This window comes from Rhizoctonia solani, chromosome 11, assembly GCF_016906535.1.
Source record: "Rhizoctonia solani chromosome 11, complete sequence".
In the NCBI taxonomy this organism is placed as follows: Eukaryota; Fungi; Basidiomycota; class Agaricomycetes; order Cantharellales; family Ceratobasidiaceae; genus Rhizoctonia; species Rhizoctonia solani.
The window spans coordinates 1,867,316-1,884,270 of record NC_057380.1 but is presented as its reverse complement, the minus strand read 5'-3'; the positions used below and the strand labels follow the sequence as shown (position 1 = coordinate 1,884,270).

At 47.6% G+C, this 16,955-nt stretch overlaps 6 protein-coding genes across 6 annotated transcripts; 3 read left to right on the top strand and 3 right to left on the bottom strand.

The window, feature by feature from the left end:
* Positions 1-782: 782 nt before the first annotated feature.
* RhiXN_10614 (uncharacterized protein) lies at positions 783-1,485 on the bottom strand (the record flags this gene model as incomplete). The annotated part of the gene is made up of 2 exons (XM_043330430.1): positions 783-845; positions 901-1,485. 2 exons carry the CDS (start codon positions 1,483-1,485, stop codon positions 783-785), a joined length of 648 nt encoding a protein of 215 aa, XP_043184527.1.
* Positions 1,486-2,068: 583 nt separating this feature from the next.
* Positions 2,069-4,494, bottom strand: RhiXN_10613 (uncharacterized protein; the record flags this gene model as incomplete). Its single annotated transcript, XM_043330429.1, has 4 exons — positions 2,069-2,292; positions 2,347-2,453; positions 2,507-4,346; positions 4,398-4,494. The coding sequence occupies 4 exons, from the start codon at positions 4,492-4,494 to the stop codon at positions 2,069-2,071; spliced, it is 2,268 nt and encodes a 755-aa protein (XP_043184526.1).
* A 1,297-nt stretch (positions 4,495-5,791) lies between these two features.
* Positions 5,792-6,377, top strand: RhiXN_10612 (uncharacterized protein; the record flags this gene model as incomplete). Its single annotated transcript, XM_043330428.1, has 2 exons — positions 5,792-6,055; positions 6,114-6,377. 2 exons carry the CDS (start codon positions 5,792-5,794, stop codon positions 6,375-6,377), a joined length of 528 nt encoding a protein of 175 aa, XP_043184525.1.
* A 1,051-nt stretch (positions 6,378-7,428) lies between these two features.
* On the top strand, positions 7,429-12,109 carry RhiXN_10611 (Retrotransposable element Tf2 protein; the record flags this gene model as incomplete). Its single annotated transcript, XM_043330427.1, has 8 exons — positions 7,429-8,545; positions 8,575-8,776; positions 8,934-9,118; positions 9,163-9,486; positions 9,546-9,826; positions 9,871-10,899; positions 10,944-11,332; positions 11,371-12,109. The coding sequence occupies 8 exons, from the start codon at positions 7,429-7,431 to the stop codon at positions 12,107-12,109; spliced, it is 4,266 nt and encodes a 1,421-aa protein (XP_043184524.1).
* A 650-nt stretch (positions 12,110-12,759) lies between these two features.
* On the bottom strand, positions 12,760-13,110 carry RhiXN_10610 (uncharacterized protein; the record flags this gene model as incomplete). The annotated part of the gene is made up of 1 exon (XM_043330426.1): positions 12,760-13,110. The coding sequence occupies one exon, from the start codon at positions 13,108-13,110 to the stop codon at positions 12,760-12,762; it is 351 nt and encodes a 116-aa protein (XP_043184523.1).
* Positions 13,111-13,241: 131 nt separating this feature from the next.
* RhiXN_10609 (uncharacterized protein) lies at positions 13,242-13,790 on the top strand (the record flags this gene model as incomplete). Its single annotated transcript, XM_043330425.1, has 1 exon — positions 13,242-13,790. One exon carries the CDS (start codon positions 13,242-13,244, stop codon positions 13,788-13,790), a length of 549 nt encoding a protein of 182 aa, XP_043184522.1.
* Positions 13,791-16,955: the final 3,165 nt, after the last annotated feature.

Here is a 16,955-nt window from a genome sequence, read left to right as displayed (position 1 = left end):
GAATAGGCAAGTCCAGCTGTTGGTCGACGTCGGTCGAAGACCCAAGAATCACATCACATCACGTGGCAACGAGTTATCTTATCTGCCGGCGCCTAACACTGATTTACGCGCCCAAAAACAGCCAGTCGTTCAACTATTAAGAGAGAGTTTGGGCTCAGTGCTGAGGTTTAAGTTATCTTCCACAATCACTCATGTAGCTTCAGATACTACCTTCATAGCGGATGCCCATAAATAAACTAGGATGTAGCGCGCCTGGCGCTCATTTTTTTCAAATCAAATCCAATAAATGCTCAATGTTTTGATCTTCAACCATGTATACACTTATGGGTCGTATGAGATATACCCTCGTTTAGATGAGATTAACCCAACGAATTAATTGATTGACAATCTGTTATACCGCTAGTCCTTGGGCTTGACCCGGCATTCTCAACGAAATCGTCTATTTCTCCAAAGGACCACTTAACTCCAGAGCGCTCTGGAGCGTTCCGGAGATCTTCAGAGGTATCTGGAGCAAACTTCTCTAGACATCTACAGGGTTCTCTGGAGTGTCCCATAGATAAGTCCCCTGATCGAAGAACCCTGGAGAACTCTGGAGGAAGTGGGAGTTTACTTGAGAAACTCGGTCAACCGGCAAGTATATTGGACGACCTGCATACACTACGCTATAAAGTAGATGTACACATCCTTGTTAGAGTACTAATTATCTAACAATAATAAAATTTCTTCAGAAATAGATAGCATTGAATTCTTATAAGCCACCAAGCCACCCATGAACCTCTTCATTAGTTGAATGCCTGCCCCGGTCGGTCTGGTGATAGATTCCAGTCCATATGAGTAGTTGAATACTGGAACTTTTACAGTAAGACAAATACTCACGTCTGATACAACAATGCCTCTCACCAATGGCTCTCTCGGATTAACTCCATTGATGACCACACGAGTCCCAATACCAATATGCTGCCCTCGGAGCCGGTCCGCCAGTCGGTCTATGGCATTAGTCTCGCTCCTCTCCTCACCAATCGCTCTGGAATAAGCACGCATGCGATAGTGATGAATGACACTTCGACCCAACTCTCTCATTTGATCGAGTTCATCCATACTCAATACTAATTCATTTCTCAGATACATGCGGAATATCTGGGAGACGATCGGACGAAGTACGAATGCGTAGCGAGGTACGTCCTGTGGTCGAAGCTCCCGCCAAATCCGAAGGAAAGATACCACCAGTGCACGAAGCTGGTGTGCATCTTGACGAGGTTGCTCTCGAACTTGGTTATTGGAAAAGCGAAAGGCGGTGGTGGATAAAAGACCGTAGTCCGGACCTGGGTCAGTTTGTTGGCTATAGGCAGTCGTATCTCTTGATAATGGCCGTTCTAGAAGAAAGGGGTGAGGGCATAAAAGATCTTTTGTCGTCCATTTCTGCGTGATAGTCGCGCGACCATCTGAAGATGCTACCCGTCCGCTCTGAAGGGCTGCAATTAGCATTACTACCACTGAAACTGATCTCTATCAACCCACCATGAATATTTATCCGGATGAACGTGGAGGAAGAATGCAAGGCCAGCTGATCCACCATACCCCTGAGTCAATGCTCTCGGACCGACCGCTGAGTCACGTATATATAGGGGAAGAACAAATCACGTGTTTTCCGAACCGTTCGGTACCGAAGATACTGCTAACAAACATATCCCGCAACAGGCGAGCCTGCACAAACAAACAAAAATGACCGTGTATCAAGCCAAATATATTCTTATGCACGGAATCAACGGTGTTTCTGTCTATCTAAATTTGGAATATAACTATAGTCGGTGGCAAACATGACCTGCCAGGTATGTCATTTAGATGTCTTTAGATTGACGTGGACAAAAATATCATGCCCGCCGTGGTGATTCTTGTCATTCAGTGTCACCGAGTCCGCGCACGTTCGGTCATATATCGACATCCGTCATTTTACAACTATCGACCTATCTATATGCACTTCGCGAGACAAACATGCGAATTCATCCATGAAATTTATTATTACATATCGGTAAATCTTCACATTATTCGATAAACATACAAACTATTTTCAGAGACGGGGTTCAGTCATCCCACTTTCAACGGCGACTGGCGACCCTACCAACATATTCCCAGAACTCTGTTTCTTGCGCCTCCAACGAATTGCCAGTATCAATGCGGTAAGTAGGAGCGCCACCCCAACCACTCCACCAATTACACCCCCAGCAATCGCACCCTTGTTTACATGGTTACTTTCTACTTCAACAGGTGTAGGTGTGGGCGTAGTCAAAGCAACTAAAAGTGTAGACTTAATTAATCAACCTGGACAAGAATTTGGTGAAGACGTACTCGAGTTGGCGTTCGGAGTTAATGTGGCCCCTTGATTTCTGAGGCTCAATTGCGAATTTGTCGGGTCCACTATCACCGTAGTCGGATTTAATACGGTATATAATTGACTGAAAACCAAGAGTCAGACCTCAACGTACTTCGAGTGAGAACAACAACTTACGTGACAGTTTCGCCTTCCTCAGTAACGGTGGACTTCCTAAGCTTCGTAGTCTCCGATATCACAACGACAGTGGTTGGGGTCGGGGTAAGGGTAAACACATCCGTCACGGTGGCCGTAGTGACGGAAATATACGAAACCGTGGTCGGAACGGGGACATACCAGGCCGTCTGTGTCACTGTTTCCATAGCCCTTGAAGTAGTTGTAGGTACATTTGGCACCGGAGCCAGGAGACTGCGGGTCAGCACTAAAGTTGTCGCTGGAGAACTCGATAAGCTGACTGCGGTAAAGATGGTGGTTGTGGGCAGTGGTGGAACAATCACGGTCCTGGTCACGGTTATATGCGAACTTAGATTTGAGATTGACAGCGTGCTCAAAGCTTTTGTCGGGTACATGATTGGAGAAGCATTGGTCGCCAAGGTCGATTGGATGGGGGACAATGTCCCCATCTTAATCATGGTTATGATCACATATTGTGTACTCAATGATACGAATACCGTTGATGTCGATGTTATTGTAGGTGTAGGTCTTACAATGATAGTATGAGTGATGGTAGTGTGGGTCGGAGTTAAAATTGAGGTTGATTCCGACGTTGCAGGCGAAGGAAAGGCTACTAGAGAACGAGTCAATGGTAGGAGTGATGACAAAGTGGAGCTGGCTGTCGATGTCAAAGATACGGATCCTATCAATACTGTAGTGGTAGTAGTATCAGTTATTGTGTATTGAGGACCGGTGATCGCAGCCAATGAGGGGACAGTGACGCTTAATGGGACTACAACAGTAACTGTGCGCGTTGGGATGGGTCGGGTAGAAGTTGGCGATGGGGCCCCAGTTGCGTTAGGAGGCGAAACAATAAGTGAGCGAGTGAGCGTAAGTGGAGTAAGAGTCGTAGCAGTCGGTGACGCATGGGTAACTGTCCCCGTCTTTGTGGTCGTGAAAGTGCCATATAAGGTTATCACTGTAATGTTTTGTGTAGGAATAAAGGACGTTGACAGGCTAGTAGGTGAAGCGTTGACGATTACTGTCTGCGTGACTGTAGGCCCCGAAGAATCGGTAAGCAGGCTGACATTCGTTTTTGGCGGAGATACAACAAGTGAACGAGTTAACGGCAAGGGTGTAGATGAGCTAGACAAAACATGCGTTGTAGTAGGTATGGTGAGGATAATCGTCTTCGTCACGGTTGAGCGGGTAGAATTCATAAACGCAGTGCTAGTCGTATTCCCGGATGAAGATGCGATCAAAGAACGAGTAACAGGTAGAGTAGTGGCACTGGGGGTGAACAATGTATGCGTGGCGGATAATATCCTGACTGAAGTGATAGTACCATATAAAGTAACTGTAGTCACGTTTGGTGAAGGAATGGCTGAAACTGATAAGCTTCTAGTTGCATCACTAGATACAGCAGTGACGATAGTTGTTCGTGTGACAATGGGCCGACTAGAGTTTGCTGACACCGCAGTAATTGTATCTGGAGTAGAGACAACCAGAGAACGAGTAAGCGGTATATTGGAGGTGTTTTCGTGAGTTGTGTACAAGGCTCCCGTTAATATGGCAGTTGTAGTCGGGTAGAGAGTACTTAAAGTCATGAAAGGCGTTGGAGTTGTAAGATTAGTAGTGCCCGAAGGAGGGACAGCGACTATGACCGTTTGCGTAACGGTCGGCCTTATGAAATCTGACAAAGTGGAGGCAGTTTTATTCACAGAGGGGAGTGACGCTGAAGTCGTCGAAGTAGCCGAAGAAATAGGACATGTGACATAGACCACAGGACGCGTGATAATTGTTGTAAAAGTTTCGACAACTGACGCAGTACTGGTTGCCGTAGAGTCTGAGGAATGTATAGTACCTAAAAATGCATTGATATAATTCTTTTAGGAAAAGAATACCATGCGCTCACCCGAAATTGAAGTTGGCGCGGGAAGGGCTCTCGTGAGAGTATAAGTTCTGACTGCATCAGTATCTGTATAGATGGGAACACATGGTTGTCGCTCCATGATAAGCTCTCGACTAGGAGGTAAAGACAGTAGTAGCTTCAGGAGTATCTTCCGCTTTAAGTATGAGAAATGGGGATTTGACACTGGTGTGAATTTTTTTGGATGCAGGAACCTCTGTGCGGGGAGTGCGAGGCAATCTCCCGACGTCAACCTAGTACTATGGCAAATCTATGTTTCGGCTGGAATATCCTCAAGCATTGATTAAGGATTACTTGGCAAAGTGCCTGGCTGTGGTCGAAAACGGTCAAAGAGATAATAGCTCAAGAGGTTTTTGGGCTCAATTGCAGCCATGAAACGAATTGAAAGTTCGCCTTAGATGGTACAAAGGTACGGCCTACGGCTCCCTTCAATACCTTGTGCGAGAAAGCAAATAATTAACTAAAGTTAGCCCTGTTTTGGGTGTGCCAACGGTGACGCCGAATAAGATTTTTAACCGGCGTAGGCCAGGTTTCAGAAGCTATATTCGCAAGTAGATTTGTGGCCCGAGACCGCCGTTTCCCGGCAATCAACATCCATTCTTCTCCCCTTCAATCCTCACGAGATGAGCTGTGGTCGGGAATCAAGATAGTGAAATGAAATGAAGCTTACGCTTAGACAAGATTCACTTATAAACCTTGAAGCCCTGTACACCTGCACGTGATTCAATGGGCACATTTAGCGCGGCAAGCCCAATTTTCTATGTGGTTGGCAAAATTTAAACTTGAGCTTATGAGAAGATCTGGAGAAGATGGGACAGGTCATTGCTGAAACCTCCCAAAACCTTGTCAACATGCAATAGGCATTTGTAAGAGTTGAGCAATATGGTATCAGTCTAAATGTTTTCTGTCCAGAATATGAAGACTGGCTCAAGTCATACTGGCTGCCTTTCCGTAAGGATTTTAGAACATCCCGGACGTTCTAAAAGTCAGTTTAGAAATGAGGCCCAGCCCGGATGCAGATCACACCGTGGAACTTGGTGTGAAATGCGCTTGGACGCAGATTTGGATGTTGGAGGGGGGGGTGTTCTAAACGTCTAAAATCTTTTTTTAGAGGGGGGGGTATCCCCCCCCCTTCTATTTTGTAAAACATGTATTTAGCTTTAGAATGGAACAAGATCAAGCTGATAAGATAAGACCCTGAAGATTTGTAACCAAATTGGGAGTTTGGCGCTTTGCAGTGAGTGCATATATTCCAACAGTAATTACAATATATTTGAGACAGGGGATAGGGGCAGCGCAAACAAAAAGCAGCCCCCCCTATCCTCAATCCTCTGCGCTCTCCCACATCTATAAACTTCCTCCCCACTCACCGCTTCAATATGCCCACTGAGAACGCATTATCCAACCCCAGGCCCTTGCGGAAAGGCAAGGGCCGTGCTGATGCGCCTCTTGAGCCCAAGAAGAAACCCAGTCGCAAGAGAGGCGCAGTGATGTGGACAAGTGGCAAGTACGTACGCTTGTATTGCAAGATCTTGGTGATACGCCCAACAGGCAACAATCAGTGGGAGCTTGTGAGTACAGAGCATAGCGCTGAGGGCACCACAAAGCACAGCCTGGAGTTGTGCAAGATGCGCTGGTATCCGGTAAGTAGCTTGGCTGTCCCATACATGTTACAGTGCTTACCATGGAGTTTTGTGTTAGGTCTTGAAGCTTAAGAAGCCAACCGGCGGGGCCAAGATGCACCCCCTACATTGCCTTGTGTTAGCAATTGATGCGGAAATCTGTAAATCAACTGGAACGTACGTGATGAACAACAAGGCCAACAACAACCCCTATGGTGATCTTGCTATCAAGTTTCAACGTGCCAAAGACAATATGCACCGGTACAAAATGGATCCCAACTGCCCACCCAAGTTCAACATCCCAATGCCTGACAAGGATGCACAGTGTCGTAGACACAGTTGATACCAGGGAATTTATTCCCATTTTCTCGAATTTAAACGAAGACAAACGGACAACATTTTTGATCACGTGACCTCGGCGCTTATATCATACGCTAAGCGCCGAGCCACGTCCCCATCCGCGCTTACCTCAGCACACGTAGCCACCTCCACCTGATGACATCACTATGACACGTCAGTGACACGTATGCATGAGTAAGGCCAACTGCGGATCGGGGTTCTTATTGGTTATGGTATTGCATATCTTGTATTTGTAATTAGTTCTCCCCTGTAATATATAAGAAGGCCAACCGACCATGGTAACACCCAGGTCGATTACCTCTTGTCGCACTCCACACATTGTACAAGGCCTTACAGCCGGTAACCACTTAGATACACGCCTTAAGCGTCACCCTCACTGTACTTAGATAGCCCGCCAAACGCCTTACAGCGTCTGATCGCCGTAGTTAGTTAGTTCGTCGTTGTAGGTAGACTCCTCGCTGCCTTACGCGGTTTTACCTAGTTCTATACGGCCTCAAGCGCCCGCTACCTTGACGCCCCTTAAGGACGTCTAGGACACTAGGTAATCGACCTTACGTCGGTTGCAAACCATTCTGCACCCACACCTACTAAGAACCAACCACCGAGAAGGTTACCTGTACTAGCACAAGTGAAATCACGTGATTGGACTCCCCTTTCAGCTGGAATAATCAAAGAGCTGTCGGTCCCACGTAGTAACAAATTGCTATAAGGCAGGATAACCCTATTGCCCGCATACCACACGGTTGCCGCACCTTTTGCTAGCGGAACCAGACAGCAGATACACCCGCTTGCAGAGACTAGGTACTACATCACGCCCATCCACGGCTGTGATTAGCTACACTTACTGTTCAACGCTAGGTCGTTTGACGCAGGTTCTTAGCGTATAATGCAATAAAGCGCTCATAAGCCCTGATATAGGCATCTAGGGCTGTATAGCCTCACCCCCACACTTGCCCACCATTACCTCGCGCACCCCCACTCGCTCCTCCTCGCGGGCCTCTTCCCACGCTGGCCGCTCCTATCCCACACATCCCATGGCAACCCGCTCCCGGCCGCCCTCTCAAACCCGCTCCCCTATCGATCAAGGGGACCTGGGACCCTTCCTTCCGTCAGCCGCCCCTGTCGAGCTTGGGGAAGTATCCCTCGAGCGCGTCACACGCCTCCTCCTTGGCCTCCTTGGCCAAGTCGAACGCCTTGAACGGGAAGTCGGGGAAATCAAAGAAGCAGGGATCGAGACCCGCACCAACGTCAAAAACATATCCCAAGCCATCGATGTTGTCAAGGATGGGCTTAGAAGCCTCCAGCTCCACGGGCCCCGGACCCCTGAAGACACCAAGCCCCCGGCCGTGGAAGCAACGCCACGCCCCCTATCAAAAGTCAACCCTATTGGATCGACTAGTTGGGGTCCATTCCGCCCCGAACCGCCCAAGGGGCTCCCTACCTTTGCCCAGCCCGCTCCTGTACAAGCAATACCCCCGCAAGTCCCATCTCCCCCTCCATCTCCGCGTCTCCAATCCCCGATCGGGACAGCCGCCCCTCCACCTCCGGCTCCAGTCGCCGCCTATCCTGCTCCGGTCAAGGTTGACCACCCCAACGCCTACACAGGCAAAATAGGGAGCAAAGCAAAGCAATGGCTGACTTGGATGCTAGCCTGGACCCGTCTCAACTCCCAAATGTTCCCCACTGATCAAGAGGTTTTATCCTTCCTCTTGATGAACATGAAGGACACTGCTGGGGCCTGGGCCCACCCGCACCTCGACCAGCTCGGCTCGCACCAGGCCATTATTCAGACGGTTGAAGGGTTCAAAATGGAGTTTCTGGCGGCATTTGGTGACCCTGACGCTACAAGGGCCGCCGAGCGGAAGATTACCACCCTCACCCAGTCCGGCACATGCGCGGACTACATCACAAAGTTCAGGACCCTAGCAATGGAACTGGACTGGAACGACGCGGCCCTTCGAGGCCAGTTTGCCCGCGGCCTCCACTGGGAGGTCAGCCGCCAGATTGCCACCCGCAAGCACCGACCCTGCACCCTCCTTGAGCTGCAAAACGCAGCACTTGTCATTGACAACGCTCTCCGCAAAGAGCGCGCTAGCCACCCACCAAGGGACAATAAGTCTAGCAAATCATCCAACCCTGCAAGGGGGACAAGTACCGGTCAATCAACTACCGGTTTGAAGAACTCTCCAATGATCCCAACTTTGTATTGGAAGAGGAACGCAATTGCCGCCGCGCCGCAGGCGCCTGTATCAAATGCGGTAAAATGGGTCATAAATTTGCAGAATGCTGCACGGGCTGGAAAGCCACCCCTATTGAAGAAAAGGGGAAGGCCAAGGAAACCGCCAAGATTGGCAAAGACTCCAAGTACCAGTTGGGAAAAGAGTAAGGGTACCTGCTGTTGCGCGCAAGGACCCCAAGGACTCTGGGTTAGTTGAAATCTGTAACATATTGCATAGTAACAATAGAATATCCCCACTTTTCACGATTTCAATTAAGCCAGAGAAAAAAGCGGAAAAACTAGAAGTCCTGATTGACTCAGGCGCTACCTCCTCATTTATGCACCCCGTACCGCGGAATCACTCCGCCTCCCACTTATAGATCTCCCTTCACCCCGCACCGTCACTATGCTCGATGGGTCAAGCCCCCAGGCTGGCAAAATCTGGAAGAAAGCTAAACTCACCTTCTCCTTTGATGGCAAACAAATGACTGAGACCTTCCTAATCTGTAACACAGGTCTCATGCCGCCATCTTAGGATTAAAGTGGTTAGACGCCCACAACCCGGAGATTGATTGGAACCTACGTACCCTGTCCTTCCCCCATGCACCACCAGAACATGTGGTCATTGCCAAAGAAGAGGAAGCTGATCAAAACCCCCTTGAAGGAGTACCCCCGGAATACCACCAATATGCCAAAGTATTTGGGGAAGAAGAATTCAATAAGCTTCCACCCCACAGGCACTATGACATTGGAATAGAGCTCACGGAAGAGGGCCTGCTTAACTCGCCCCTCTACAGTATGACCAACGCCGAATCTGCTACACTCAAGGATTGGCTCAGGGACGAACTTAAGGCAGGCAAATACGCCCCAGCAAGTCTTCCATTAGCTCCCCCGTAATGTTTGTACCCAAGAAAGATGGCTCCCGTTGCTTAGTGGTAGACTACCGTCGCCTCAATAACCGGACAAAAAAGAACGTGTACCCATTACCCCGTCCCAATGACCTCATGGCCCAGCTCCGCGGCGCCAAGGTATTCACCAAACTGGACTTACGATGGGGTTATAACAATGTCCGGGTCAAGGAAGGCGACGAGTGGAAAATGGCTTTTCGCACCAAGTACGGCCTATACGAATCCCTGGTAATGACTTTTGGGTTAACAAACGCCCCTGCCGCTTTTCAACACTTCATGAATGAATTATTCAAGGACTTGCTGGATGTATGCGTCTCATATACCTGGATGACATCCTGATTTACTCCAAGAATGATGCATCCCACACTCAGCACGTCCATGAAGTTTTACGGCGCCTATTGGAAAACCAACTGTTCTGTAAGGCCTCAAAATGCATATTCCACGTCACTTCCATGGAATACCTGGGAATCATTGTGTCGGATAAGGGTTTCAGTCTGGATAAGCTCAAAATCCAGGCAGTCCAAGAATGGCCCACGCCCACCAAGGTTAAGGAAGTACAATCCTTCCTGGGCTTTGCCAACTTCCTCCGCCGTTTTGTTGCCAACTTTAGCCACATGGCTAGGCCATTACATAATTTGGTAAAGAAGGACACGCCATGGAAATGGGGCACCCGGGAACAAGAAGCTTTTCAAGGACTTAAGGAGGCCATCACAAACGCTCCCGTACTTTGCCATGCCAACCCTGCCAAGCCTTACTTTCTAGAAACGGATGCTTCCGGAGCAGCACTGGGTTCCATATTGAGCCAACGCCAGGAAGACGGTTGCCTACACCCCCTGGGATTCCTGTCAGAATCATTCAAAGGCGCGGAACAAAACTATGACACACATGACAAGGAATTGCTAGCAATCATTTGCTCCTTTGAATACTGGCGTATCTTCTTAGAAGGAACCCTACACCCTGTCACCGTGTTCACTGATCACCGCAACTTAGAATATTGGAAGGAGTCCCGTACGTTCAACCGCCGCCATGCCAGATGGCACCTGCTACTAGCCGGATATAACTTTCATATTGTGTACCGCCCAGGCAAACAGTCCAGCAAACCAGATGCCCTGTCACGCCGATCAGATCACGCCGACGTCCCACCTGCGCCACAGACCATGCTACCGGACCCAGTATTTGCCAACGTCGCCCTAGTCACACCAGAAAAAGAGTTGCAACGCCAAATTGAAGCATCTCTAGATCAGGATGAGTCCTTGGAGGAAATACTCCAGTTCCTACAGAACGAGTCAAAAGCCCCACCTTCCATTAAACAAGCCTTCAAAGATTACCAAATGGAGGCAGGCCTACTCTTCTATCAAGGACGCATTGTGGTTCCAGATGTGGGTACCCTAAGAACGGATCTTCTGCGCATTTTCCACGACAGCCCACTAGCGGGCACCCAGGGAGACAACGCACCTTGGAACTAATCTCCAGGAATTACTACTGGCCTGGGATCCACGCGGACACGTATTGGCATGTCGACTCTTGCAAAACATGTCAACGGATCAGGAAGCCCAAGTATGCATCCATCCCACCTCAACCCCTGGAACTGCCAACGCGCCCCTGGCAACACGTGTCTTACAATATGATAGTGGACTTGCCTAAAGACGGAAGTAATGACTCTATCTTAGTCATTGTAGATAGCTTCACCAAATACGTCATCCTGGTGGAATGCTCTAAGAAACTAAAGGCACCCAAACTAGCGGACCTGTTCCTACGTCACATATGGAAACGTTTTGGCATGCCGGAGAAAACAGTCTCAGACCGGGAAGGGTATTCAACAATAAGTTCCTGAAGGCACTCTACCAAAGACTAGGAATAGACCCTCACTTCTCCTTGGCCTACCACCCCCAAAGCAATGGCCAAACGGAGCAAGTAAACCCCACAGTCGAACATTTCCTACGGGCGTACTCAGGGGTCAATCAGAAAGACTGGGTCAAATGGTTACCAATGGCGGAGTTTGCCTACAACAACGCCGTTCATAGTTCAACAGGCAAATCCCCCTTTAAGGCACTATACGGCTGGGAACCTTCCTTGACTCCAAGTAGCATCCCAACAGACGTCCCTGAGGCAGACAGCCTAGCAACCCAGATGGAAGCACAATGGCGGGAAATAGAGGCAGCACTCCGGCAATCAAAGACACGCATGGTGGCCGGAGAAATAGGGGAACCACTTAAGTTTGAAGTTGGAGAAGAGGCCTGGCTGGACGCCAAGAACGTAAAGCTAAAGACCCTCAGTCCAAAGCTGACCAAACAGCGCCTAGGCCCCTTCAAAGTAACCGAGAGAATCTCCAACAGGGCATACCGCTTGGAACTTCCACCCACAATGAGAATCCACGATGTTTTCTACGTGGGTCTTCTGTCAAAAGTCAAAAGGGACAAAAAGCGCAACTTCGAGAACCGGCCACCACCTGTCACCGTGGATGGAGAGAAGAATACGAGGTTGAAGGGATCACAGACATGGAAGAAAGGAACGGGAAGTGGTTTTTCAGGGTTAAATGGAAAGGCTATGGGTCAGAGGAAAATACCTGGGAACCAAGAGAAAACCTAAAAAACGCCGAAAAAATCCTAAAAAAATTTGAAAAAGAAATGAAAAGAAGGCCCTCGGCGCTGCCAAGGCCCTTAGAGGGGGGGCAGTGTCGTAGACACAGTTGATACCAGGGAATTTATTCCCATTTTCTCGAATTTAAACGAAGACAAACAGACAACATTTTTGATCACGTGACCTCGGCGCTTATATCATACGCTAAGCGCCGAGCCACGTCCCCATCCGCGCTTACCTCAGCACACGTAGCCACCTCCACCTGATGACATCACTATGACACGTCAGTGACACGTATGCATGAGTAAGGCCAACTGCGGATCGGGGTTCTTATTGGTTATGGTATTGCATATCTTGTATTTGTAATTAGTTCTCCCCTGTAATATATAAGAAGGCCAACCAACCATGGTAACACCCAGGTTGATTACCTCTTGTCGCACTCCACACATTGTACAAGGCCTTACAGCCGGTAACCACTTAGATACACGCCTTAAGCGTCACCCTCACTGTACTTAGATAGCCCGCCAAACGCCTTACAGCGTCTGATCGCCGTAATTAGTTAGTTTGTTGTCGTAGGTAGACTCCTTGCCGCCTTACGCGGTTTTACCTAGTTCTATACGGCCTCAAGCGCCCGCTACCTTGACGCCCCTTAAGGACGTCTAGGACACACAGGGGGACAAGTTGGATCCACCACCTGAGGAGCTTAGCAAGGACAAGTCTGATGGAGGAGACAAGGATGACACTTGCCCCAGCGCTGGAGAGGTTGCCAGGGACAACCGCAACAAAATGGAACCAGTTTGAGTGCCCTCAGAGGCTCCAAGTGATGTGGCCAACCCTGGCCCACAAGTGTTTGCTGACAAGGATCCCCAAGCTTTTTGCCGTTCACCTTTCTGGGACTTAGAGGCCGCCTTGGGCTTGTCAACGCCAGCACCGGCTACTTCTCTGGCACGCCCTCCTCCTAACATCCAGCAGCAAGCCTCAACCTCCGTTTCAAAGTCCGGCAATACCATCTCCCCTTTTCCTATGTCAAAGTTGTTGCCCGCTAAGTCTTTGTTCAGTCCCAAGGCAGTCAAACCCAAACCCCACACGCCCTGACCCACCACAGAGAAAGCAACCAAACCCAAAGCCAAAGGGTCAACCAATGCCAGAACCAGGCAATGCATTGGCAGGTCCGTTGACCAAGGACGCCAACAAGTCAAACAAGTCAAACAAGCCAAACAAGCGCAAGGCGGTCAACAAAGAGGCTTGGGGGGTGGGCCAGGCTTTGCCTCAAAAGAAGCTGGCAACCTCATCGTCAAAGAATCCGCAATCAAAGCCAAATGAGGGTGAGGTAGAGGTCATCAATCTCATATTGGATGATGAGGACCTGTTCATCACCAACTACATGGCGCGGAAGTCGGAGGACAACATGGCAACCATTGCGTTTATGGACCATAAGCGCAAGATCCAGCGTCTTGAAAGCCAGTTGGAGACCGCAAACGCAAGGATCTGCAAGTTGGAAATCCAGTTCATCAAGCTCAAGCAGGACGCCAAGGTACAGCAGCTTGTCGCTGCCAAGGTTGCAAAGATCAAGCTCAAACATCAGCGCCAGCATACTCACCATCACGCCAACCTGTTTGACTCAGCGCACCCTTTTGACAATCCTCCCCCTGACAACAATATGATGTTTGACATGCAGCGCATGCATTAGACATCTACACAGCCAAATTGCAACCAAGCCTTCCCCTTGTTTCCATTTCTATTTCTTTTGTTTCTTGAACTAGTACTGTTGTTACTCTTTTTCTTTGATCAATATATGTACAAGTAGACTAGATGCAAAATTGATTCATTCAATCCAACAATAATTACATTCTGGTCAGTTAAACTTGACGCCACGTTCAACATAGAATTCTTGAACTTGGTCAAGTTGCACAGCGCGGAAGAACAACTGCCAATTTGTTATAACCTCCTTACATATACCATTGGAATTGCCTGAATTTTCTATTATTTTTAGTATTTTTTACGAACTCAATATCTCTTGTTTTTCGATCACGTGACCTCGGCGCTTATTATGCCGAGATGCCGCGCCGAGATGCCGTGCCAAGGGCGCTTAGGAGAAATCCACGCTTCTGCGCAGCCCGCCTGTTATAGAGTAGGGTTTTAGGGACTATGTAATTAAGTACAAATATAATAAAGTGATTAATAGATCAGTTATCTATGGATATAAAAGGCAATAGACTAGCTATATTAGGTTAGTAATCAGGGTGATCCCTACACTTAACAAGTAATCAAGCGATTACTGCAGATGCAGGTGGTTGGTTATGCTTATACCTATAGTATGAAAGTTAGTATTGAGTCTTAGTTACCTACTACAATTTATCTGGATTTGTTAGTAATTTATTTGACCAAGATTGCACTCAGTTAAGGTGTATATGCCGCTCTCAAGGCCTTAAACTCTCCCAACTGACTTACTCAAGAGGTTCAGGGTCGCCCTAGAGCCTTTCCTAGCTACCCAGTATCTGTTGGGACCTTGCTAGAGGCTATATGCGCCGAGATACCTTACAGGTTAAGTTCAGTGAGCTTAAGAGGCTAAGAAAGCAAAATAAGACACTCTAAACTAAGTTAAGAAGATCTAATAGATCTTCAAGTTCACACAAGGGGTAAGAATGGGATGAAAGAAGGTTGTATTCAAAGGGTCTCCCTCAGGGGGTTTATATACCCCAGAGGGAGAACAATAACTATATACATGATGTACCAAGGGGAAGTTACATGAGAGGTACAGTCTGAGCTATTTGATACATAAAGACCAATTAGTCCCAATAAGTCCTAGTGGGATAGACTCAAGGCTATTTACAGAATGTTCTAGAGCATACATGACTAAATTACATTAGTGTGAATGCTAAAAATAACCTTGAGGCAAGGTAGGATCTCATAGAAAAAGCTAGAAACTTAAATGGTTAGTATCTCCATCAATTTGGCTCAGAATCAGACGATTCCTTTTTAGGAGCTGAGATGCCGGAGCCTCCGACCTATTGGTATTTGTCCGCATAGTAGTATGCCTATTTCCCGCCGAGATATCGGCGTCGGCGCGCCCCGCCGACCTTTGGCGCTTATTTGCAATGACTAAGCGCCGGCGCTTGCATGCTTACTTGCACTTGTTCTATGGTCTATAAGTACCGTTCCTACATATAAATGCATGATACAAAAAATGCTATAAATCATAGAAATAATATTATGACCACTTCGCATAATCAGACGTGTATATATGCAAGCGCAATGAGGAAATAAAGTATAAAAGGTCTTGTAGCACCGCCAGTTTCCAAATATAGTAATATTCATGCCCATATTTGGATAGAGCAAGTATGATTACCCCAGTTCGCACTATTCACTATTGGCAATTAGGGGCGCATATGTCTAAATTAGTCATTCCATAACATATCCCCCCCAGTTTGGACATATGTGCTTGTGTGAAGTAGCTGGGTCACCATTCTGATTCTTAGGATGGGTCTTGATTCTTTCTTACAGCAGTTCCAGGAGGCTAGCTGTCCATCTTGCATAGTGGGAGGCAGGAAAGACTTGTATTTCCCATGTCCTTATGTGGTCCTGTGTTGATATTCATGCATAGAACTTCATAATGCCTTGCTAAATAATGCTAGCATAATGAGTTTGGAAGGTGTGGAAAGTTGCATAACAACTATGGGTACATGCAACAAAAATGCAAAGCCTTGCAGAGTTTGAAAAGTAAGGTATAGGCCTTGCAGATTATTAAAAGGAGTATAGGTAAATTAAATGCTAGTAGAGTATTGGGGAGAGGCATGTTTAAGTATGTAACTAAGATAGAGTAGCCAGGCCAGGTTTATTACACCAGTGTGGACTCATCAGAAGTGTCAAGGAACTTAGAGTGGATTATCTTTAATGGTTCCTCTGAGTGATTTTGATCTTAATGTTAATCTGGTGCACTCTTGAGTTGTTTCTTTGGTTTGCTACTTAAGTCGTGTCCCAGCCATTGAATAGGGTGCTGGTAGGTGCATTTATCTCCTAGTTTCATGTATTCTTGTTCCCTTAACATTTCCGCTAAGCTCTCGGACCATTGATTGAGTGTTAGGTCTTGCTGAGATTTATTAGGATGTCTTCTGAGTTTGTACGAAGGCGCTTTGATGACATCTGAGCAAGGTACATCTATTAAATTGATAATGGTACGGTGTCTTGACAAATATGTTAACTTGTCTGGAGGTTGTTGCATTTTCCTTGGGTATAAGTGGTTATGCCTGTGAGTTGTTCCGTGTGACCTTGGGTTTGCCGGGCTGATATACGGTAGGTCTGCCTTTGACTGGAGATGTGTCTTGCGCGGAGGTGATTCCACTGCTTGATTCCGTCCTATAAATGCGCTGGTACCTGCTGACGCATTACAGTCCGTAGGGATTTCTTTCCTATTGCCTCTAGATAGTTCTGCTACTGTTTCAGTCCTAGCTCCTGTTGTCTTGTTTTGTCTTAATGTACACTTAAGTATTGTATCTACTGAGTGCCAAGAGCTTGGATGCTTGAGGCGATTCCCTTGCATGTTGACAGGCGTCCTGCTTGTTGTGCTGCATGTCCATTTGCCCCCTGGTACTGTTTACAAACACTTGTGATTTTCCAGTGCGACTAAAGTTGTTCCAAGCGGAATTGTTCAATAATATGCTTTCGCCAGCGCAATTGGTTGTATACTGAGTTGTTGGTCCTTGCATATAACTACGTCGCTTCTTTTGTATGTATTTGAAAGCTCTTGCCGTTTGGTGATAGCTGTCTGTAGTAGGCAGACTAGCTCTGGTGTGATTGACTGGTTGCTTGGTCGCTTCAATTCGTGTGGCTGAATGTGATTCTTTGGTCCAAGCAG